At 40.1% G+C, this 24,784-nt stretch overlaps 2 protein-coding genes across 2 annotated transcripts; both read left to right on the top strand.

Moving 5' to 3' along the window:
* Positions 1 to 6,581: 6,581 nt before the first annotated feature.
* Positions 6,582 to 8,975, top strand: LOC147318703 (C-C chemokine receptor type 5-like). Its single transcript, XM_086310159.1, has 2 exons — positions 6,582 to 6,612; positions 8,536 to 8,975. Exons 1-2 carry the CDS (start codon positions 6,582 to 6,584, stop codon positions 8,973 to 8,975), a joined length of 471 nt encoding a protein of 156 aa, XP_086166285.1.
* LOC147318704 (C-C chemokine receptor type 1-like) lies at positions 8,804 to 16,246 on the top strand. Its single transcript, XM_086309899.1, has 4 exons — positions 8,804 to 8,930; positions 12,458 to 12,591; positions 14,431 to 14,574; positions 14,797 to 16,246. The coding sequence occupies exons 2-4, from the start codon at positions 12,585 to 12,587 to the stop codon at positions 15,690 to 15,692; spliced, it is 1,047 nt and encodes a 348-aa protein (XP_086166025.1). The 5' UTR covers positions 8,804 to 8,930; positions 12,458 to 12,584; the 3' UTR covers positions 15,693 to 16,246.
* Positions 16,247 to 24,784: the final 8,538 nt, after the last annotated feature.

Consider the following 24,784-nt stretch of genomic DNA (forward strand, 5'->3'; position numbering starts at 1 on the left):
CCAAAAATAATGGGTTTTTTTCCCCATGTAGAATTCAAATACTTGGAATTTTCATATTTTCACATACAGTATGTTAATAAAAGGTTCAAAGGATATGAGTGACAACTGTTGCAAAACTGAACAGATTGTGTCACTACATGCAGACATGGTGAAGTTCACCCAATGAAGTTCAAGGTGAGCATCAAAATGTCAAAGAAAGCTGACCTAAGGGACGTTGAAGACAGGATGGTTTGCAGTGCCAAAGGGGATGGTGTATGTACTTCAGAAAATGAAAATGAGCATTCAGACATGCAGTCGTGGTCAAGTCAACCTGCTAAAGTTCACAGTGAGCATCGGAATAGAGAACATTTCTGCTAAAGTGTCCTGTGAGTGTAGAATCTATGATGAGCAGCCGGGCTGTACGACAGTGAGACCGAGAAGAGGAAGAAACAAACAATAATAGTAACGAAAATGATACTAATAAAGTCTCTTGTACTTTATATAAAAACCAGCAATCATTTTGTAAAGGTGTGAATTTGTACCACCATATGCTGTGTTGTTCTTTGAAGTATTTGTAATGACCTCACTTAAGGACAAACAGGAAGTGAAATCTGCTTTTCTTATTTTGCACTTCTCATGATCAGATTGCTGACTTTAAGACTGTTAGTTAATTCCTCCATATCTAAAGAGATCACATCAATAAAACACGAAAAAAACAAGCCTTGTGTTGTGTTTGGAACAAAGAGAACAACAAAGTCTGGGAGCGTTACAACCTGTTCACCACAAATGTGCTGGGTCTTGTGATTCCCGTGCTGGTGATGGTAGGTTGCTACTCCAGGATCATCCCCAGGCTGGTAAACATGAGGACCACGAAGAAGCACCGCATCGTCAAGCTGATAATTTGTTTAGTGGTTGTATTTTTCTTGCTCTGGGCTCCATATAACATTTCCCTTTTCCTGGAGTTTCTTCAGGAAAGAGAAATAATCCTCAATGATGGAACATGGGAGTAGCAGTAACCGAGGCCTTTGCTTACACTCACTGCTGCCTGAACCCCATCATTTATGCTTTTGTGGGAGAGAAGTTTATGATACGAGCCTTGCAGCTGCTGAAAAAGTTGATGCCTGCAGAGATGTGTTAGACAACTCATTTAGTACACATTCAAATCCTCTGATGTCACCTCCACTTTTATCTAGTAACTTTTTTTGCTCATTACTTCACAATGTAACACCCCTGTGTCAGATGTTATTGGGATTCAGTGCTGCATAAATGAAACTGAACTGAACTGAAGGTGGAGGGCAGACGAAACTCGTGTGACATGAATGTTTCACCTTGTTATTACTGCAGGCCGTGTCTTGTTCATGTTCTTTTTGTTTGTTTGGTCACTTCCTTGTTCTGCTCAGGCTAAATGAAACTTTTTGGTCTGTTAAACTGAGCCTGCTGTGTATAGAATCTGTAACAGTTTGATTTCTTCACACATTTTTTTCATGAGCTTCCATGTTTGCAGAAAAATATAAAAAAAAGGGCCTAAAATGGTTTCAGATCTCCTTTGTACAAAACTTGCTCATTGCCTTACTGTCATTCCTATTTATACCTACTTCCACATTTTCATGTTTTATACTCTTCTTCTTCACTTGTTCTACGTTATGGTTCCTCATATTTGTCATTACTTGGTACTCGGATTGATTCAAGTCAGACATCCATTCATTTCTTATCCCGATTTTGTTTTCTTGAAACAATAAATGATAATGCAAATCTTGAACTTACATCAAATGAAGGTCATAAATTGGATTGTCATGTTGGAGAAGTGCATTGTTCATTCTGAGAATATATTTGCAGTGAGAATGTTACTGCATTGACAAAATCTGTAGTGACAGTGAAAATTAAATCTGCATTTCCTCTTTTTTGTGCTTCTCGTTATCAGACTGCTGACTTTAAGACAGTCAATCTCTGCACATCTAAAGAGATCACATCAATAAAAAAAACAAAAAGGAGAAGCCTTGAATTATAATTCCTGACTTCACCTGATTTAAAACGACATCACTGCTATATGACCATGTCAGGTAAATATCTTTGAACAGTAATACAAAGTATATATATATATAAAATTCCCCGCTCGCCCCTGCGGGCAGTCAATTCTTCAAGCTTGGGTCCTCTACCAGAGGCCTGGAAGCTTGAGGGTCCTGCCAGTAGGTGTGAACCATGTAGGGGCCTAGTGCTGTCCAACTCTTCATACTGGAGACACTTCCTTGGATATCTGCCACTGTGATGGTTACTGGACTCTGTTCAGGGAGGTTGCTGTGGTTTGTCCTCAGATAAGATAAGATAAGATAACCTTTATTAGTCCCACACGTGGGAAATTTGTTTTGTCACAGCAGGAAGTGGACAGTGCAAAAGTTATGAGGCAAAAATTAGAATACAATAAGAATAAATACAGTACACAACTGTACAGAATAGAATAAAATAAAATACTATATACAGTAGAATAAAATAAAATAAATATACAATAAGATAAAAATAGAATACAAATACAAATACTATATACAACTGAGTAAAAATACATCCACTAGCCATAGATCCACTAGCCACTGAGCATTGCCGTTATGGGTTGCGTCCTTCTCCCATATGCTCTTCCAGTATTGTTCCGTATTGTTCACTTGCCACTGAGAGTACACCTTGGATGGTTCTGTGGAGAACAGCCCGGTACCAAACGACTCACGGACTGGTACCGGTCCGAGGCCCGGGGGTTGGGGACCACTGCGCTATACAAATACAGGCCATTTACGATTTAGTTCAGCTGGCACCAGTCCACAAAGTCTTTGGTCAGTCCTCTGTACTCCTTGTCGTCCCCATCAGTGATGAGGCCGACTATTGCAGAGTCATAAGAGAATAGTGATGGGTCGTTCGCGAACGAAATGGCTCTTAGAGCCGGCTCCTTATCGCGAGCCGTCACGTGGGTTTTCTTTTTTTTTTTTTTCTCTCAGCCTCTCTCTCGCACTTTTTTTCTGCTTCACTCAGCAAGCGAGCCTTGTGCTTTACGCTGGGCAGAGGGGGGAGGGGCGGTAATTACACTCAGTAACACAGGAACAGATCCAGAGGGGGAGAGAGAGAAAGAGAGCCAGGGACAACAACGTCACATTAGAAAGGTATAGTAATCATCGACAACTATTTTCGGTTGCAGATGATAAAGGATTCATCAAGTTTATTCATGCAGGCCCATATGACAGATAATGTGCATGTTTCTTTTTGTTTTCATATTTTAATTTATATTTAATTGTGTTGTGGTTTGCAGTGTTTTGTGTTGTTTCACTTTAAATTTGTAAAAGGAAAAAGCTGAAAATTTAAATACTTAAAAGTTGAAATGTGAATAGTTGATCTTTGTATTATATGATTTATTTATTATATTTTATATGGAGTGAATAAATAAAAGTATATTTACAGTGGCCCCTAGAGACAAAGCACATACAAACTTCAAATCATGTACGAACTCTGAAGCATGTACAAACTCCAAAACACGTAAAAACTCCAAAACACGTAAAAAGACGTACAAACTCCAAAACACGTAAAAACTCAGAAGCACATAAAAACTTAAAACACGTACAAAAGACAACAGAAGTGCTCCAGGATGCTAGGGGCAGTGTTGAACTTATACCGAGTGGCTACACAAGCCAGCAAGTACCAACGACCGGATTTGGTGTGTGGTAATAACCGGTAAATGAACATTTTTTTTAAATTATTTGAATATATATGAGTGCCTGTGTATAAATACACAAAGAATACACATATGCTTTCAATTGTGTAATTTAAGTGATCTAGTAGCTCTGCTTTGGAAGTTCAGTTCATGCTAGAAATGTGTCTTGGAGTTTGTACGTGTTTTGTCTCTAGGGACCACTGCATATGTTTATATATAAACATATATATATAAAACCACTTTTTTTTACGTTAGTAATTCCTTTTGTGCATAATTTTATAATATTGTTAATAATAAATTAATTAAAGCAACAAAACAACCTGAAGAGCCGGTTCGGAGCCGAAAGAGCCGGCTCTTTTTAGTGAGCTGAACCGAAAGAGCCGGATCTCTAAAAAGAGCCGGAAATCCCATCACTATAAGAGAACTTCTGCAGGAAGCACTGGGTGGAGTTGTGGGAGAAGTCTGCAGTGTAGATGGTGAAGAGGAACGGAGCCAGAACCGTTCCCTGTGGGGCCCCCGTACTGCAGATGAACCTAACCACAGCTCAGTGCAGTGGCTTCGGCAATGGAGATTCTGAACATGGTCCATCCCGACTCAATATTCCCAGTCTCCTTCTGAATACTGCTGAAGATCTGCCGGAGGTGTGCGTCGAAGATCTCGCAAACTGGGGCCTCTGCTAGGCATTCCCAGCAAATCAAATCAAATCAAATCACTTTTATTGTCACATCACATGTGCAGGCACACTGGCACAGCACATGCGAGTGAAATTCTTGTGTGCGAGCCCCACAAGCAACAGAGATGTGCAAACACAACAACACAAACGAGCAAAATACAAGAATGGCCAACCTGAAACTAATAAATATATGTACAATATATAATAGTGTATGCATTTCTGGATGTGTATACTAAATATTTTCCTACGTGTGTGTGTGTGTGTGTGTGTGTGTGTATACACATTTTTACAAATTAAATAGTAAAAAAAAAAATAATAATAATAATAATAATAATAAAATATATAAAATATACAGAGTTGAATATGTGCAAAACAAGTGGCATTTATATACAGTGTGGAGTGCATAATGTTGAAGTTCCAGTAGTGAAGCTGAGGTGTCTATGACGTGTTCAGCAGTCTGATGGCCTGATGGAAAAAGCTGTCTCTCAGTCTGCTGGTACGGGACCGGATGCTGCAGAACCTCCTTCCTGATGGAAGCAGTCTGAACAGTTTATGGCTGGGGTGACTGGAGTCCTTGATGATCCTCCCCGCTTTCCTCAGGCAGCGCTTCCTGTAGATGTCTTGGAGGGAGGGAAGCTCACCTCCAATTATCCATTCAGAGCACCGCACTACTCGCTGGAGAGCTTTGCAGTTGTAGGCGGTGCTGTTGCCATACCAGGTGGTGATGCATCCAGTGAGGATGCTCTCAATGGCACAGTGATAGAAGGTCCTGAGGATGCGGGGGCTCATGCCGAATCTTTTCAGTCTCCTGAGAAAGAAGAGGCGCTGCTGCGCCTTCTTCACTGTTTTGTTTGTGTGTACTGACCACGTAAGATCCTCAGCCAGATGTACTCCAAGGAACCGGAAGCTGCTCACTCTCTCCACAGCAGCGCCGTTGATGGTGATGGGGGTGTGTACTTCTCTGCACCTCCGGAAGTCCACTATCAACTCCTTTGTCTTTGCGACGTTGAGGGTGAGATGGTTGTCTTGACACCAGTGGGTCAGGGCGCTGACCTCCTCCCTGTAAGCCGTCTCATCACCGTTGGTGATAAGACCCACCACTGTAGTGTCGTCCGCAAACTTCACAATGATGTTGGAGCTGTTAGTGGCTGTGCAGTCGTAGGTGTAGAGTGAGTACAGGAGAGGGCTCAGTACACACCCCTGTGGAGCACCAGTGTTCAGTGTGATGGGGGATGAGGTGATGCTGCCCAGTCTGACCACCTGGCGTCTGTCAGACAGGAAGCTAAGGATCCAGCTGCAGAGGGAGCTGCTCAGTCCTAGATCCTGCAGTTTCCTGTCCAGCTTCGAGGGAACGATGGTATTGAATGCTGAGCTGTAATCTACAAACAGCATCCTCACATACGTGTCTCTCTTCTCCAGGTGTGACAGGGCAGTGTGTAGTGTCAGGGCTATGGCATCATCAGTGGACCTGTTGTGGCGGTATGCAAACTGTAGAGGGTCCAGTGAGTCGGGTAGTGCAGAGCAGATGAAGTCCCTGACCAGCTTCTCGAAGCATTTGCTTACGATGGGGGTCAGGGCTACAGGTCGCCAGTCGTTCAATGAGGAGATGGTGGAGGATTTGGGTACAGGGACGATGGTGGCCATTTTGAAGCAGGCTGGGACTACAGACAGAGAGAGGGAAAGGTTGAAGATGTGCGTGAACACTCCAGCCAGCTGAGCCGCGCATGACCTGAGGACGCGGCCGGGAATCCCGTCCGGACCAGTAGCTTTGCGTGCGTTCACCTTCCTGAAGCACTTCTGCACATCCTCCTCAGACACAGTGTGTGCGCACACTGTGTCTGAGCACACAGCACACCCTCACTATACGTTTAGGCACGCCAGGTCAGTCCAGTTACCTCACCAACCCTTTTTGCGTTACATGCTGAGCCACTAGCGCAAGAAGTGCAGCAACACCCAAATTTGGAGGAAGTTACTCTAGCTGAACAAAAACATCTTATTGGATTATTTGCTGATGATATCATTGTTTTCTTACGAGATTCTGACAAATGCTTTCCAATTCTGATGCAGTTATTCCATACTTACAAAAATCTATCGGGCTACACAATTAATGTATCCAAAACACAAATTCTATCATTTAACTATTCACCTTATCAAAAGATTAGAGACGAATATAAACTAAAGTGGCACTTGAACACCATGAAATATTTGGGCATAACCTTGACAAAATGACTATCATCCGCTATGTTTGAGACAAACTGCAATCAGGTGGAAGGTAACATAAAAAAAGAATTAGAACGGTGGTCAACAATACCTACAAATTTCTACTCTAGAATCCAAATAATAAAGATAAACATTCTCCCAAGATTACTGTACTTGGACCAGTCACTCCCACTTCCTATACCTCAAAGTAAATATAAGATATGGGAAAAAATGGTCACGAGGTTTTTATGGGATGGGAAAAAACCAAGAACAAGGACAACAACACTGCAACTCCCGAAGTGTAAGGGAGGGATGGCTTTGCCCAATCTAAGGGAATACTTTTATGCAGCTCAATTTAGACCCCTTGTTTGTTGGCGTAGACCAGACTATGAGGCAAAAGAAATTGAGAGAGAAATCGAGGGAAACAAAATGCAAATTTTTATCTCTGACAAACAACTAATGACCACTTATAGAAGTAGAATGAACCAAATTTTGAAATTTACATTAGAAATATGGCACACAGTAATAGAAAAATGCCAGTTAAAGGAAAAATTATTTTTACTGAAATGATTCAGACAAGTCCAAAGACATGCAGCTTATGGGGGTAGGTTAATTGGATAATCTAAATTGCCACTAGGTGTGAATGTGTGAATGAATGTGAGTGCGAATGGTTGTCTGTCCCTGTGTGTTGGCTCTGTGACAGACTGGCGACCTGTCCAGAGCGTACCCCGCCTCTCGCCCTATGACAGCTGGGATAGGCTCCAGCGCCCCCCGCGACCCTGAAAAGGAGAAGCGGAAGCGAATGGATGGATGATTCAGACAAGATTAAAAAATTTAAACCGGGACAATGGGACCAAACGTTTAAGCAATGGAAATTAAAAGGGATTACAGCAGTTTGTACACTAATGAAAAATGGAACACTAATGAGTTTCCAACAACTAAAAAATAAATACAAATTGGAAAATAGAGACTTTTTTAGATACCTGCAAGTAAGGGATTACAGCACAAAACAAATAAAGACCAACTGGTTTAAAAAACCATTGGGTATAATCAGACTAGTGAACAATTGCTATGAACAAAAACAATTCAAACCAATTCCCACCTTTTACAGATCATTAGAAGAAGGTAGACAGGATACAACCTGTTACCTTAAAAAGAAATGGGAAACTGAACTGACCATAAATATAACAGAGAAAGAATGGCTCAGTATGTGTGAAACACAACACAGTTCAACAAATTCGCCGTTGTGAAGGGAATTTTGCTGGACAAATCTGACCCGTTTTTTCATAACACCCCAAATTAAAAGCAAACGGATCTCAAGTCCACAGAGCTGTTGGGGGTCGTGTGGAGAAACGGAAGCTGATCATTCACACGTATTTTGGAAGTGCATAAAAAAAAAAAAAAAAGTACTGGGAAGATCTCAAAATGAACATGGATAATATTCTTGGTTATGCACTCCCAAACACCTGCCAAATTATGTACCTTGGAAACATAAAGGATCTGGTAAAGAAGGAGGACATGTATCTAGTAAAAATAATTCTAGCCGCAACAAAGAAAGCAATCACAAAGAACTGGCCACAACCAGACCCTCCCACTCAACAAGATTGGATTAGGAATGTAGAAGGCATCTCAGAGATGGAACTAATTACATACAATATTAGACCGATGGGATGTAAATATGATAGACAATGGGGGAAGTGGAAAGCTTGTTTAAGTTGCACCTTACAACATACTAAGAAATCTGCATGTGATAAAAGGTGAAAAAAAGTAATGTAAACTCCAGACTGTTTGTTTGTTTGTAATGTTCTTTACTGTAATGTTTTTTATACTAACTAAAATTAATGAATTGCAAAATAACAACATGTGAACAACAGAGAGAAAGAGACAGAAAGAATATGTAACAGTGTGACAGGTACACTTATTGCATCTTTTCTCACAAAAGTAATGGACTAGTTGTGTGTCCTGGTGAAGCATCGCAATTAGTGCAACCTGACAGACATCTGCCTCTTCAACCTGGCACTCTCTGACCTCCTCTTCGTCTTCACGCTGCCTTTCTACTCTCTCTATGCCAGGGTCGGCCAGTGGACTTCTGGAGACTTCATGTGCCGTTTGATCTCCGGCTCTCACCACATTGGCTTCTTCAGCAGCATCTTCTTCATGGTTGTCATGACGCTGGACCGCTACATGATCATCGTGCACGCTCACAGGGTTGCACGTTATCGCACAAAGAGGGCAGCCATCATTCTGACCGTGCTCGTTTGGATGCTGAGCTTGTTTGTCTCTCTGCCGGATTTTATCTTCACACAGGAAACAAAAGAGTCCCAGAAGTTTGGATGTGACTATCCCAAGGAGAGAAAAGTGCTGGGTCACGTTATTCCCTTGCTGGTGATGGTAGGTTGCTACTTTAGGATCATCCCCAGCAGAGATGGGCAGTAACGCGTTACTTGTAACGCGTTACTGTAATCTGATTACTTTTTTCAAGTAACGAGTAAAGTAAGGGATTACTATTGCAAAAACGGTAATTAGATTACTGTTACTTTCCCGTAGGAACGCTGCGTTACTGCGTTACTAAAACCGTGATTTTTTGCGAGAATGTCTCACGACAGTGACGTAAGCGAGTGCGCCGTTAGTGACAACAGCTGTGTGCAGATCAACAATGGATCACATATCAATTGTGGGAGAGAGTATGAGCGTGCAGCGTTTAAAGCGTGGAAGTACTGACCTTACTTTCAGTTTGATTCCATAAAAAGTGACAAAAACATTAGCGTCCATCGTGCGTGGGGAGAAAACTTCTTTTTACAGCGAAAACCCCCCCCCCCTAAACTTCCGAGCAAGCACCGAGTGCACAACGACGTAATGGGAAATTCACAGAGAAACTCGCGGATTCTTCAACTGACCGCGGCACACCTGCACCAGGGTAAACCTCCGCCTACCGCAGTCCTGCTTTACAGGTGAAAATAGAGCAACAGGACCGCTGAGTCTTTGACTTTATTTATTTTCTGCTGTGTTTTACTTGCATCTATTTGAAAGAGTGAGTGTAAACACAAACAATATTTTATTTTATGTGCTGAAATGTGCAGAAAATAGGTTTAAATGTTAAACAAATTTATTCAAGTTTGTGTTTACACTCAGTCTTTCAAATAGATGCAAGTAAAACACAGCAGAAAATAAATAAAGACAAAGACTCAGCGGTCCTGTTGCTCTATTTTCACCTGTAAAGCAGGACTGCGGTAGGCGGAGGTTTACCCTGGTGCAGGTGTGCCGCGGTCAGTTGAAGAATCCGCGAATTTCTCTGTGAATTTCCCATTACGTCGTTGCGCACTCGGTGCTTGCTTGGAAGTTTAGGGGGGTTTTTTTCGCTGTAAAAAGAAGTTTTCTTCCCACGCACGATGGACGCTAATGTTTTTGTCACGTTTTATGGAATCAAACTGAAAGTAAGGTCAGTACTTCCACGCTTTAAACGCTGCACACTCATATTCTCTCCCACAATCGATATGTGATCCATTGTTGATCTGCACACAGCTGTTGTCACTAACGGCGCACTCGCTTACGTCACTGTCGTGAGACATTCTCGCAAAAAATCACGGTTTTAGTAACGCAGTAACGCAGCGTTCCTACGGGAAAGTAACTGTAATCTACTTACCGTTTTTGCAATAGTGATCCCTTACTTTACTCATTACTTGAAAAAAGTAATCAGATTACAGTAACGCGTTACTGCCCATCTCTGGCTGTGTGTAAGATAAGATACAGTTTACATTTGGAAATTTTTTTTTTGGTCACAGCAGAGAGTTAAGAGCAGTAAAAAAAATACAATGGAATAGGATAAGATAAAACATAATAACATACTTGTACAAAATAGAATAAATGACAGTACAAAATAGAATAAAATGCTTTGTTGTGGTAGGAAAAACTGCAATTGTGTATGCGATGTGTGTGCGTGTGTCTCCTTCTGCACATGTGTGGTCATCTGCAGAGACCATGTTGTAGAATCTGACAGCAGCTGGAAGGAAAGACCTGCGAAATCTCTCTGTTCCATATCATGGGTGCCGCAGCCTGCCACTGAAGGAGCTGCTCAGTGCTGTCAGATAACTTGATTACAGCGGTACCAATGCCCCTGTGGGGTTGTATTTATCTGGGGTGGATTTGGTTTTTTAAAAAGGGGCACCTGTTTTCTTTTGGTGAGAGCGAGTTATGAGGTGATTGTGACATTGCAGGCAGGTTGCACCATTAAAGGTACATTGTTGGTCGTAAGTGACCTTTTATTACAATGTTCTAATTTTATTGCAAACTGTATTTTTTTCCTTTACTTTTAAAATAATAAAATCTGATATATTCTGGCTGATATTGACCATATAAATAAAGAAAGAATAATAATAAAGATCAATGAATTGGACCATGGCAAAGCCATAATGATCTGCCTTCAGACAATAATTCTGATTGCTACAGTGCCAAACAGGACTTATGGAGGGAAATGTAAACTCAAAAACACTCAGCTTTATTGCTGGATTTCAGACAAAACAGAAAAGTAGCTAAACTGAGAATACAAAAAACTAAACAGGTAGGCAAGCTGGCAGAGGGGACACACAGTGTAGAATGATGGACGACAGTTCGACGAGCAAGGGAAAACACAGATACTATATACAAGAGGTGAACAGGACTAAGAGGAAACAGCTGGGAGACACGGCTGACACTGATTACATAGAAAAGACGGAGGAGCACACAAAACTGAATACACTGACATAAGACACAGACCTTCAAAGTAAAACAGGAAACTCAACACACATGCAGAGACACAGACTCAGAACTGACTGAACAGGAACAGAGGGAATACAAAACCAAAACCTAAAAACTAGCAAATCCAAACAGAAGACATAACCAGAATAAATAAGAACATAAGATAATATTAACAAACACAAAACACTGAGTCATCAGACTCAGGACCATGACACAGTTTTACAGAAAATCACTAAATACAATATTTTGTGATCTGGATGAAAATGGTCAGTCATCTTTCAGCTAAAATGATTGCAACAGTAACTAAAATAATAACTTGTTACACCAAAATATATAGAAAGAATGTAATGTAAAACATGCTTTGAGTAGATAAGCTACACCAGCTTAAGACCACTGGATGCCACTCCTCAGATAAGAACAAGAAAATGAGGATGCAGTTTGCACCACATAATTCGGACAACTGAAGATTGGAAAATGTCATCAGTTCATATTAATCTCAACTTCTGCTCCTAAAATTGAATGGTAGAGTCAGAATTTGGCAGAATGGTGCATCTCCCTGTGCATCTCTTCATGATCACAGTGTTCCGATCTTCTGATGGTTGCTTCCAGCAGGATAACACACCATGTCACAGAGTCCAAACATCTGAAACTCTTTTTTAATCTGACAATAAGTTCGCTGTGCCCAAATGGGCTCCACAGTCACCACAGTCTTAATCCAACTGAAGAGCTTTGGGATGTGGTAGGAGGTTCTGAATGTGCAGCCAACAAATTTACAGCCGCCGTGTGATACTATCACATCAACATGAACCAGTATCTCAAAGGAATGTTTTTAGCAGCTTGTTTAATCAATGCTGTGTAGAATTAGAGTAGTTCTGAAGACAAAAGTTGGTCCAAACCAATACGTGCAAGACATACTACTAAAGTGTCTCATGAGTGTAGAATCGATGATGTGCACTGATGTACAACAGTGAGACCAAGAAGAGGAAGAAACAAATAATAATAGTAGCGAAAATGACAATAATAAACTCTCTCATATGTTATGTAAAAACCAGCAGTCATTTTGTAAAGGTGAGAATTTATGTTACCATATTCTGTGTTGTTCTTTGAAGTATTTGTCATGATCTCACTTAAGCACATGCAGGAAGTGAAATCTATATTTCTTTTTTTGTGCTCCTCGTTATCAGACTGCTGACTTTAAGACTGTTAGTTAATCCCTGCACACCTAAAGAGATCACATCAATAAAACACGAAAAACAAGAAGCGTTGAAGAGTAATTCCTGACCTCACCTGAGACATCACTGAGATATCACCATGGCAGGTAAATATCTTTTAAAAGTAATACAAAAATGTTATATATTTAAAGTTTAGCATTTTTCAGAGTTCTTGAAAATACATGTTTATAATGTGTTAAATCTGTTAAGGCTGTACATAGTAGAAATTCAAATGCTGTAATTTAAAATTGTATCACAATTTATTAGGGGTGGGACATGATATACACTCAACAAAAATATAAACGCAACACCTTTGTTACTGCTCCCATTCCCCATGGGATGGACGTAGAGACCTAAAATTCATTCTAGATACACAATATAACCATCCCTCCCAAACAGTGGTCACAAATCAGTCCAAATGTGTGGTAGTGGGCACATCTGCTATATTGAGATAATCCATCCCACCTCACAGGTGTGCCACATCAGGATGCTGATCTGACATCATGAGTAGTGCACTCAGTACCTCAGACTGCCCACAACAAAAGGCCACCCTGGAATGTGCAGTTTTTTGCGCTATTGGGGGTCTGGGGACCCAGAACCGGTCAGTATCTGGTGTGACCACCATTTGCCTCATGCAGTGCAACACATCGTCGCATGGAGTCTATCAGATTGTCAATTGTGGCCTGTGGAATGTTGGTCCACTCCACTTCAATGGCTGTGCGAGGTTGTTGGGTATTCGTGGGAACTGGTACACGCTGTCGTATACGCCGGTCAAGCACATCCCGAACATGCTCAATGGGTGACATGTCCAGTGAGTATGCTGGCCATGCAAGAACTGGGACATTCTCAGCTGCCATCTGCCCTGAACAATGTGAACCATGATTCATCCGTGAAGCGCACACCTCTCCAACGTGCCAGACGGCATTGAATGTGAGCATTTGCCCACACAAGTCTGTTACGGCGACGAGCTGGAGTGAGGTCAAGATCCCGATGAGGACGACGGGCATGCAGTTGAGCGTCCCTGAGACGGTTTCTGACAGTTTGTGCAGAAATTGTTTGGTTGTGCAAACCAATTGTTCCAGCAGCTGTCTGGGTGGCTGGTCTCAGACGATCTTGGAGGTGAACCTGCTGGATGTGGAGGTCCTGGGCTGGTGTGGTTACACGAGGTCTGTGGTTGTGAGGCCGGTTGGATGTGCTGCCATATTCTCTGAAACGCCTGTGGAGACGGCTTATGGTTGAGAAATGAACATTCAATGCACGGGCGACAGATCTGGTTGACATTCCTGCTGTCAGCATGCCAATTGCACGCTCCCTCATTGCTTGTGGCATCTGTGGCATTTTGCTGTGAGACAAAACTGCACATTCCAGGGTGGCCTTTTGTTGTGGGCAGTCTGAGGTACACCTGTGCACTACTCATGATGTCAGATCAGCATCCTGATGTGGCACACCTGTGAGGTGGGATGGATTATCTCAATATAGCAGATGTGCCCACTACCACACATTTGGACTGATTTGTGACCACTGTTTGGGAGGGATGGTTATATTGTGTATCTGGAATGAATTTTAGGTCTCTACGTCCATCCCATGGGGAATGGGAGCAGTAACAAAGGTGTTGCGTTTATATTTTTGTTGAGTGTATATACATATATTTTAATGAATTAGAGGTTTTGTAGTTAATTAATCTTGATTAATCGCATTTAAGGTGTTTTAGTGGGCGACGGAATTAAACAATAAACATGGACATGAATATTGTAAACTCCAGCTCTTTTAATTTCTGGGGGGGGGAAGACAAACTAACCTTTTGTTTTAGTCTAAAACTGTACTCACCTCTACCATGACCATGTGTCTACACTAATACACTGTAGCTATTAATTTTCACTGCTTGTGATGAGAAATAAAAGAATAAAATAAATAAATAATAAATACCTACTCTCTCTCTCTCTCAGCAGAATATAATGACACAGAAGACAATTACGGCAATTACAGTGATTTTGATTATGGAGACTATGCTCCAGCCACCGATGTACAGGAATTCAGCCAAGCGTTTCTTGCCACTCTCTACAGTTTGGTTTTCATCCTGGGCTTCATAGGTACGTGTGTCTTCTTGTGTCTATATTGTGGGGATTGTATTGTATTTACACATTGCAGGGACCTGTTGTCCCTTATGGGAACAGAAAGCACGTTTTAGGCCTAAACTCTGTATGCAGGTGTGTTTATGTGCAACACAACAACATGAGACTGACAGAGAGAAAGAGACAGAAAGAATATGTAACAGTGTGACATTTACACTTATTGTATATTTTCTTCCAAAGGTAACGGACTAGTGGTGTGTGTCCTGGTGAAGCATCGCAATCAGAGCAACCTGACAGACATCTGCCTCTTCAACCTGGCTCTCTCTGACCTCCTCTTCGTCTTCACGCTGCCTTTCTTCTCTCACAATACCAGGGTTGGCCAGTGGACTTTTGGAGACTTCATGTGCCGTTTGATCTCTGGCTCTCACCACATTGGCTTCTTCAGCAGCATCTTCTTCATGGTTGTCATGACGCTGGACCGCTACATGATCATCATGCACGCTCACAGGGTTGCACGTTATCGCACAAAGAAGGCAGCCATCATTCTGACCGTGCTCGTTTGGATGCTGAGCTTGTTTGTGTCTCTGCCGGATTTTATCTTCATACAGGAAACAGAGGAGTACCAGGAGTTTGGATGTGACTATCCTAAGGAGAGCAAAGTCTGGGAGCGTTACAACCTGTTCACCACAAATGTGCTGGGTCTTGTGATTCCCGTGCTGGTGATGGTAGGTTGCTACTCCAGGATCATCCCCAGGCTGATAAACATGAGGACTGCAAAGAAGCACCGCATCGTCAAGCTGATCATCTGTATAGTGGTTGTATTTTTCTTGTTGTGGGCTCCATATAACATTTCCCTTTTCCTGGAGTTCCTTCAGGAAAGAGAAATAATCCCTGATGATGAAACCTGGTACAAAAATGTAAAGCTGTCAATAACAGTGACCGAGGCCTTAGCTTACACTCACTGCTGTCTGAATCCCATCATTTATGCTTTTGTGGGAGAGAGGTTTATGAGACGAGCCTTGCAGCTGCTGAAAAAGTTGATGCCTGGTTACAGCAGAGATCTGACAGACAGCTCATTCAGGAGGAGCTCAGTTATGTCCAGGGGCTCTGAAATCACCTCCTCCTTTAAACTGTAGGAGGTGGAGGGCAGTTGTAAGTATTTTTACATGAATGTTTCACCCTGTTATTACTGCAGACCGTGTCTCATACTTTTTTCATTCATTTGGTCACTTCTATCTGACAAATACCACAGTGTTCTTCACCTGTGTGGCACCTTCGAAATGTGTTTGTACACCTTTGAACTTACAGTAATTTCTTCCCCTGACTGTTAGATTTTAAATGTACTCATTACTTCTTCAATGCCTTTAATGTGTGTTAGCACTGCCAATTTACAGTATATTAATTACCTTCGACTCTAATTATCAAATTCTAAATGTAAATGCTGCCTACTTATAAAATTAACCTGTTAGCTGTGCTGGCTGCTTTACAGAATCTCGAGTATCTCACTTTTTAATGCCCTTCCTTCCTCAAGCGGAACTAAACTTGCTGGTCTGTTAAACTGAACCTGCTGTTTATTTCAATGTGTAACTTTCTTCTTCTTCTTTTTTATGACCTTGCAATTTCATAGAAGCACATCAAAAATAGCATACAACAATTTCCGAGTATATCTTTGTACAAAAGAAGATCTGAAATAGCTGCATGTGTGAATTGTAATTCTCTCTACTTCCACATTGCTCTCTGATGTTTAGCCTGATATTGTTCTTTTGTTTGTTGTATTATGTTGTGGTTCCTTGTATTTGTCATTGTTTGCCAATGGAGCTGATTGGAGTCAGGCATCCAATCATCTCTTATCCTCATTTTGTATTATAGCTTTATGAAGACAATAAATGATACTGCAGATATTGAACTTATGTCAAAGAAGGTCATCAAGTGGATTGTCACACTGGAGAAGTACATTATTCCTTTTGAGAAGAAGTTTTGTTATTAACATGTTTGTTTGTTTCTTATTGTTATTGCAATGAGAAATTCTGTAAACAGTGATGAAAAGAAAGAAGATCAAAAGTTCTTTGAGATGGAGGTAGTTGTTCACATTCATAAAACAGCAGCATGATGTCATATAGACGACCATTAGTGGAGGTGGATTTCATAAACAGTTAGAATATTCAGGGAAAGTTGATCAAGTTAAGCTTTCTAATTACTGTTGTTTATACAGATTAGTATTATAGATTTTTTAAAGAAGTATATCTGAAAAAAAAAAGAAACAAACAAAACAACTCTTTATCTGGGGAAGGACATTTCAGGAAAAGCAGCAACAAGCGACTTCATACATTCTTATATAGTTCTATATTGTGTATTTTGTTGTACAGTTATTTTATTTTCAACTTTAATTTATATATCTTATCTTATTCTTCCCAGTTAAATTTACCCTTCATTCTAATTTGTGTTGTACAGTTATTTCATTTTTAACCTTAATTTATATTTTATTCCTTCCTAGTTAAATTTACCCTTTTTAATTTTTCATATTTATTTCCTATCTTATTCATAGCCTTTTCCTTTTTTTTTCTTTAGGTCACGAGCAGTTGTCCAAGCATTTCACTACATATCGTACTGTGTATGACTGTGTACGTGACAAATAAAAATTTGAATTTGAATTTGAATTCATCTCGTAAAATTAAATTAATCTTTAAAAATAAAGAATAAAGACACGACGAGTCTTCTAGATGTAAAAATAAATGTTTTTGCCACTGCATCAAGAATTACCTGGGAATAATAGTTCAGTAATTTAAAAATAATGGGTTTTTTCATGTAGAATCAAATAATTTGGAGATTTCATATTTTAACATATAGCATGTTATTAAAAGAGAGCATGAGTATACACTTACTCCTCATATAAAAAGAACAAAACATGCCTTTTCAACTGCACATGAACGCAAATATCTAATCAGCCAATCACGTGGCAGCAACTCGGAGCATTTAGACATGCACATGAGGTCCAGTTGACCTCCTGAAGTTCATGGTAAGCATCAGAATAGAAAACGTTTGTGCTAAATTGTGCTGTAAGTGTAGAATCTTCGACAGTGAGACCAAGAAGAGGAAGAAACAAATAATAATATTTATGAAAACGATAATAATAAACTCTCTCATACGTTGTGTAAAAACCAGCAGTCATTTTGTAAGGTGTGAATTTGTGTCACCATATGCTGTGTTGTTCTTTGAAGTATTTGCAATGATCTCACTTAAGCACATGCAGGAAGTGAAATCTGCTTTTTGTTTTTTTGTACTCCTCATCATCAGACTGCTGACTTTAAGACTGTTAAAGTCAGCAGTCTGACTTTAAACGATCGCATGCTCAGTGAATACCTCTGGCAGCAGAAACCAAAGAATGAGGAGGAAGGTGAGGAACAATCATGGAAGGACCCAGTGGTAATCGGAGTACTAGGTGTGGTGACTCCCAAATTAGGCAAGTGGCTCCAGCAGATCCCAGGAACAGCATTGGAGATCTCTGTCCAGAAGAGCGCAGTCCTAGGAACAGCTAAGATACTATGCAGGACCCTTGAGCTCCCAGGCCTTTGGTAGAGGGGCGAAAGGGGAAGTAAGTATATATGTATATACTATTATATCTTACAAGATTTCAGATGTAAATGCTCATTATTTATAAAATGCTAATTTCTTTTACGAATTTCAAGTGTATTGGATACTTTGTCATCATTTGTTTATAGCAACCTGAAAGCGTTTGATTTCTCACACATTTTTTTGAGCCTACAAGTTCAAACAAACAAACCAAAATAAGCATACAAAGACATCAGATCTTTTTCTTTAGAAGACCTGCACTTTGTCTTGCTGTCATTCAGATATTTCTATCTAGTTCCCCATTACTTTCGGATGCATAGCCTTATACACTTCTTTTTGGTTATGGTTCTTATATTTGTCATTAACTTTCCACTTGAGTTGATTCAAGCCAAGCATCCATTTAACTGGTATCCTGATTTTGTTTTCTGAAAACAATGAATGATAATGCAGATCTTGAACTTACTTCAAATGAGCGTCATAAAGTGGAGTCATATTGAAGAAGTCCATTGTTCATTCTGAGAATACATTTGCAGTGAGTATGTTCTTTCACACAGTTATGAGTAGTTAAGTAAGTCAAGTAGTTAAACTCAACTTTAGGTCTTTAATTCCTGATAAGATGTTAAAATACACTCAGAACATTTAAGAAGTATTTTCAAAAAAACAAAAAATAAATAATGTTTTGAGATGCTCTAAAGACAAGTAGGGACCTGCTGGATCCCAAGACAACAAAAGAGGTGAGGCAGTTTCTGGGGCTGGCCGGTTATTACCACAGGTTTGTACCTAACTTTGTGGAACTGACCAGCCCTCTGACCACCTTCACCTGGAGGGCTGCCCCGAATCTAGTTTAGGGTACAGAACAGTGTCCCCTAAACTGTTCTCCATAGTGATGCCTTGAGCATAGGGCTAAGGCCATTTTGTTCCAGCTGATAAGGGAGGGGTGTACATCAGTCAAACGTTATTAGAGCATTAGAATGGCTACAGTAGCTTAGGCTCCCTGGTGGTGAAGTGTGGCTTGTGGCTCAGCTGCAGGGAAGAGGTATTGTAGCGAGTTTTGGGGTCAGTGGCAGGGCAGGCTAGCTGGCACAGGTCAGGTCTTTTCCATATTTAAAGCAGTAGCAAGCTGGGATGGGTGTGGGTGGGGAGAGAGAGAAGACTGAACAGAGTGATTGGATCTATAATATAGATGCTGCTTTCATATAGCTGCTATATGAAAGCAGCACGACAGTAATCAGTCAAACTACGCAATAACAAGGTCACGTGTTGGCCAGCAAACACTGTGTCTGCAGCATCATGCTGGAGTTTCCTGTAGCTTGAGACATGCTACAATGAACCATCGTGAAAATCTCAGAGAAATACATTCAGCAGCTTGCTGCATCTACATTATAAGTAACTAAAGTATCCTGTGAGCGTAGAGTCTATGCTGTGCAGCAGTGATGTGACCATGAGACCAAGAAGAAGAAGAAACAAATAATAACAGTAGTGAAAATGATAATATTAAACTTTGTGACACATTAGGTAAAAACCAGCAGTCATTTTGTGAAGGTGTCAATTTGTGTCACTGCATGCTTCGTTGTTCTTTGAAGTATTTTTTGTCTGTCTAGATGTTGAACAGACTCCTGATAACGATCTCACTTGGGCACGTACAGGAAGTGAATTCTGCATTTCTGTTTTGTGCTCTTCTTTATCAGACTGCTGACAGTGAGACAGATTGTTCATTTCTACATATCTAATAGGATAACAACAGTAAAACCGAAAAAAGCAGCTGAAGTGCAATTCCTGACTTCACGTGGTTGGAAAAGACACCACTGAGATATGTTGGGTGAATACATTTTAACAGTAATACAGAAATCCTAATGTTGCAACTGAAATTATACCATAATTCATGTTTTCTGTTTTATATCGTCTAAAGATCTTTTGATTTTAACATCTTTTGTGAAAAGTAAAAAGATACGCACTGCCACAATCGCTTTGAAGGTGTCCTTTACATCTGCTAACATCTACAATCATCTCACCCGCAAACATGTATTTTTTGAAGCTACTCAATATATGAATACTATTTTAATAAGATAGTTGTCAAGTTACATAATATCATGGTATGCAAAAAGAAAAAAAAGATCTGTGTGGAAAATTATTGAAAAGGAGACCGAAAGAAATATTGCACCAGCATTACAGCCTATTCACCTTCATGGTTGTCATGACGCTGGATTGCTACACGATTATTGTGCACGTTCACAGGGTTCGCACAATGAGGGCTTCCATCATTCTGACCGTGCTCGTTTGGATCCTGAGCTTGTTTGTGTCTCTGCCAGATTTTATCTTCAGAAAGGCAAAAGAACAGGAATCCCAAGGAGTGGAGTGTGACTATCCTGAAGAAAGCGTTATGATATGGGAGCGTTATGATTTGTTCACCACAAATGTGCTGAGTCTCGTGATTCCCGTGCTGGCTGGTAAACATGAGGACTGCAAAGAAGATTGTCAAGCTGATCATCTGTATAGTGGTTGTATTTTTCCTACTCTGGGCCCCATATAACATTTCCCTAAAGCGCTATACAAATACAGGCCATTTACCATTTTCCTGAAGTTCCTTCGGGAAAGAGAAATAATCCTCAATGATGAAACCTGGTCCAAAAATGTAAGGCTGTCGATAACAGTAACTGAGACCTTAGCTTATACTCACTGCTGAGCCTTGCAGCTGCTGAAGAAGTTGGTGCCATACAGGCCATTTACCATTTAAAAGGATAGAAGGTGGAGGGCAGGTGAGTTTTTTGACATGCATTTATCACGCTTGGAAAAAACAACAAACAAACTCTTCACCTGATAACATTTTTTACTTTCTTTTTTCTGCCTCTTATTTGTACAAAAATGTCACTTCTCAGAAAACACCTTGTTGTGGGTAAATTAAATTGAAGCATAAGCAGCAACAGTAGAAGTCATTGCATAAAATCAACCTAATCTTTCTTTAAAAACAAGAATGAGTCTTTCAGAAGAAAAGATGGAGAGGGCTTTCTCATAGGAATAAAAATTTAAACAGTTCAGCAATCTGAACATAATGTTCGTTTTTTGTAAGATTCAAATAATTTGAGGATTATATATTTTTCATGTACAGTATGTTAATATAGATTCAAAAATTACGAGTGACAGCTCCAAAGTGTGTTACACCCAAATACAAGTTTAAACTATTCCATGCAAAGAAAAGTTATACATTTACTGCACGCATCAATAAACTTGCCCGTTCAACTGCACATGAACACAAATATTTAATCAGCCAATCACATGGCAGCAACTCAGAGCATTTAGACCTGCAGACATGGTCAAGTCAACCTGCTGAAGTTTAAAGCGAGCATCATAATAGGGAAGGAAGTGGATTTCAGTTAAAGTTACAATGAACATGATGTGATTATTTGTGCCAGAGGGGCTGATTTGAATATTTAAGTGTGCAACCATCTCTAGTGTTTACAGAAAATGGTCCAGAAAAGAAACAATATACAGCCAGTTATCGTTGAGCTGGTAAGATTGCAACATTAACTCAAATAAAAACTTGTTACAACCAGAGATGGGCAGTAACGCGTTACTTGTAACACATTACTGTAATCTGATTACTTTTTTTCAAGTAACGAGTAAAGTAAGGGATTACTATTGCAAAAACGGTAATTAGATTACAGTTACTTTCCCGTAGGAACGCTGCGTTACTGCTAGGGGTGCAACGATATTCGTATCGATATTGAACCGTTCGATACAGTGCTCGACAGTGCAGCCTAGGCGGAGTAGTCGAATGCAGATTCACTGAGCGCTCAACACAGACAGCATAGTCAGAAGGAAGAGCGCAGGGCAAGCTAGCGAGACAGAAGTTAAGCTCTCCTTGTAACAGGCAAATTGAACCTCATTCAGATCTGGCGTTTGGAATTATTTTGGTTTTCATTATGTTAGCACATGATTCTCCTTATGCTGCTGAGAATATAGCCCAGAAGAAGCGGATAGTATAGCTTTTATTTTGGAAAGAGACATTTCTCTGTAATAAACTCTCTTTTCCAAAGATGAGTGATTCCTCAATCAGATACAGGGCTCGCAATATCACTAGCCCGACGTCCCGGAGCTAGCGATTTTTTCAGTCGGGCTACCAAAATCTATCTCTTCCCTGCCCGTCGGGCTATTGTAGGAAAAATATATGTCAATGCTTTTGCATTCTTTCAGAAATGTAGCTGGGTAATTATGTCATTGGCATCGGTGAGCCACTGTCAATATGTGACATATTGAAGTCGCGTTTGAATTTGCGCTTGTTTTTTTGCTTTCACTTTGCAATCGTGCGAACTGTGTATAGAGAGCGACAGCACTGATCTGTGAGTGATGATAATTTGTGCACCAATTCCTCTGACATCGTCTTATTAATCGTTAGCTTACTATGCAAACATGACAAGTGAAATCTCCCGCAGCTTAAACATGTGAGAGGTTGATCGCGCAGAGAATCGCTGAGCTTATGTGAGTGCGTGTGTAAAAGCATTTCAGTTCTGCTGAGCCAAATAAGACAGGTCAGGGTGAAGAAGTGACAGCCAAAGAAAAGCTTACCACAAAACGGAGAAGTTATGACAAATCAGACTATAAGGCAAAAAGAAAGTGCAGCTTTATGGTTTCATGGACAAAAGAATTTCTGTGGCTGCAATATGATGAGCTAAATAACCAGGGCTGCACATAAGTGGTCCGCAGGTGCGCATTCGCTGTCAAAATAAAAAACACGCACAAGGGTTAGGGTTAAATTTAAAAACTGTACTTTTGAGTTAAAATATATATTTATAATTTTAATAAATGACAAATAAAAAATGCATGAACATTTTTTTTGTATCGAAAAAATATCGAACCGTGACACCAAAGTATCGAACCGAACCGAACCGTGAATTTTGTGTATCGTTGCACCCCTAGTTACTGCGTTACTAAAACGGTGATTTTTTGCGAGAATGTGTCACGACAGCTGTGTTGGTGACAACAGCTGTGTGCAGATCAACAATGGATCACATATCGATTGTGGGAGAGAATATGAGCGTGCAGGATTTAAAGCGTGGAAGTACTGACCTTTGAGTTTGATTCCATAAAAAGTGACAAAAACATTAGCGTCCATCGTGCATGGGAAGAAAACTTCTTTTTACAGCGAAAAAACCCCCTAAACTTCCGAGCAAGCACCAAGTGCGCAACGACGTAATGGGAAATTCACAGAGAAACTCGCGGATTCTTCAACTGACCGCGGCACACCTGCACCAGGGTAAACCTCCGCCTACCCTAGTCCTGCTTTACAGGTGAAAATAGAGCAACAGGACCGCTGAGTCTTTGACTTTATTTATTTCCTGCTGTGTTTTACTTGCATCTATTTGAAAGACTGAGTGTAAACACAAAAAATATTTTATTTTATGTGCTGGAATGTGTAGAAAATAGGTTTAAATGTTAAACTAATTTATTCAAGTCAGAGAATGTAGCATATAATTAAATTTTTGCTTGATGCATAAAGTTAAAAGATTAAAACTGATAAAACAAGTTAAAAAAAAAGAGACTTTTCCATTTGATTAAATTTTGTATGATGGATTATGTAGAAAGTGGGGGGAAGTAATCAGTAATTAGTTACTGATTACTTTTTTCAAGTAACTTGACCAACACTGGTTACAACCAAAGTATAGAAGAGCATCTCTGAATGTATAATATACATTGATCTAGATGAACTACAGCAGCAGAAGACACTCAATGGTACTCAAATAGCTTTCACAGCCATAAATCTAACAGACCAGCTTTGGGATGTGGCTTAGCTGGAGGTTTGTCTTTATAAATGTGCAGCCACCAAATCTACAGCAACTGCACGATGCTATTACATCAACATGAACCAAAATCTCTGAGGAATGTTTGCAGCACCTGTTGAAGGTAAAAGTGGGTCCGAACCAGTATTAGTGAGGCACAATGGCTAAAGTCTCCTGTAAGTGCACAATGTATGATACTGAGCAGTATCCTTAATGAGTCAAAGAAGAAAAACAAATAAAAATAGTAACAATATTAATAATAATAAACCTTCTGTCACTTTAAGAGATAACGTGCAGTCATTTTCTGAAGGTGTGAATTTGTGTCACCATTTGCTGTGTTGTGCTTTGAACCATTTTCTGGCAGTCTAGATTTAGGGCAGACTCCTGATAAAGATCAGATTTGGGGACGTACAGGAAGCAACATCTTTTTTTCCCTTTTCTGTTCTCATCAATAGGGGACTGCAGAACTTTTGATAGTTAGTTCATTTCTGCACATCTAAAGGGATCACATCAGTAAACGGGGAAAGGGAGCCTTGAAGTGTAATTCTTGACTGGACCTGGTTGGATGAGCCATCACTGAGATATCACAATGTCAGGTAATTATCTTTCAACAGTAATCCAGAATTTAGACTATTTAAAGTGTCATTTTTTTTTACAGAGTTCTTGGAAATTTACTTGGGTTATAAAGTGTAGTGTTCAAAGCTGCACTCATTGTCACAGAGATCTAAAACCAAATGCTGTGACTGAAACTATGTCAAAGTTACTTCATGATTTCTAATTTCATCTTTAATCTAGAAATCTTATTTTTACTGTTGTTTTTTATTAGTAGATGAAAACATATAAAAGTTATTCACTGCCACAATGCCTTAATATGACTTTTACAG

The sequence above is a fragment of the Aulonocara sp. 'chitande type north' Nkhata Bay genome, linkage group LG11 (assembly GCF_057382095.1).
Source record: "Aulonocara sp. 'chitande type north' Nkhata Bay isolate Kocher_YH1m ecotype deep benthic linkage group LG11, A_spYH_male_GT1.1, whole genome shotgun sequence".
Classification (NCBI taxonomy): domain Eukaryota; kingdom Metazoa; phylum Chordata; class Actinopteri; order Cichliformes; family Cichlidae; genus Aulonocara; species Aulonocara sp. 'chitande type north' Nkhata Bay.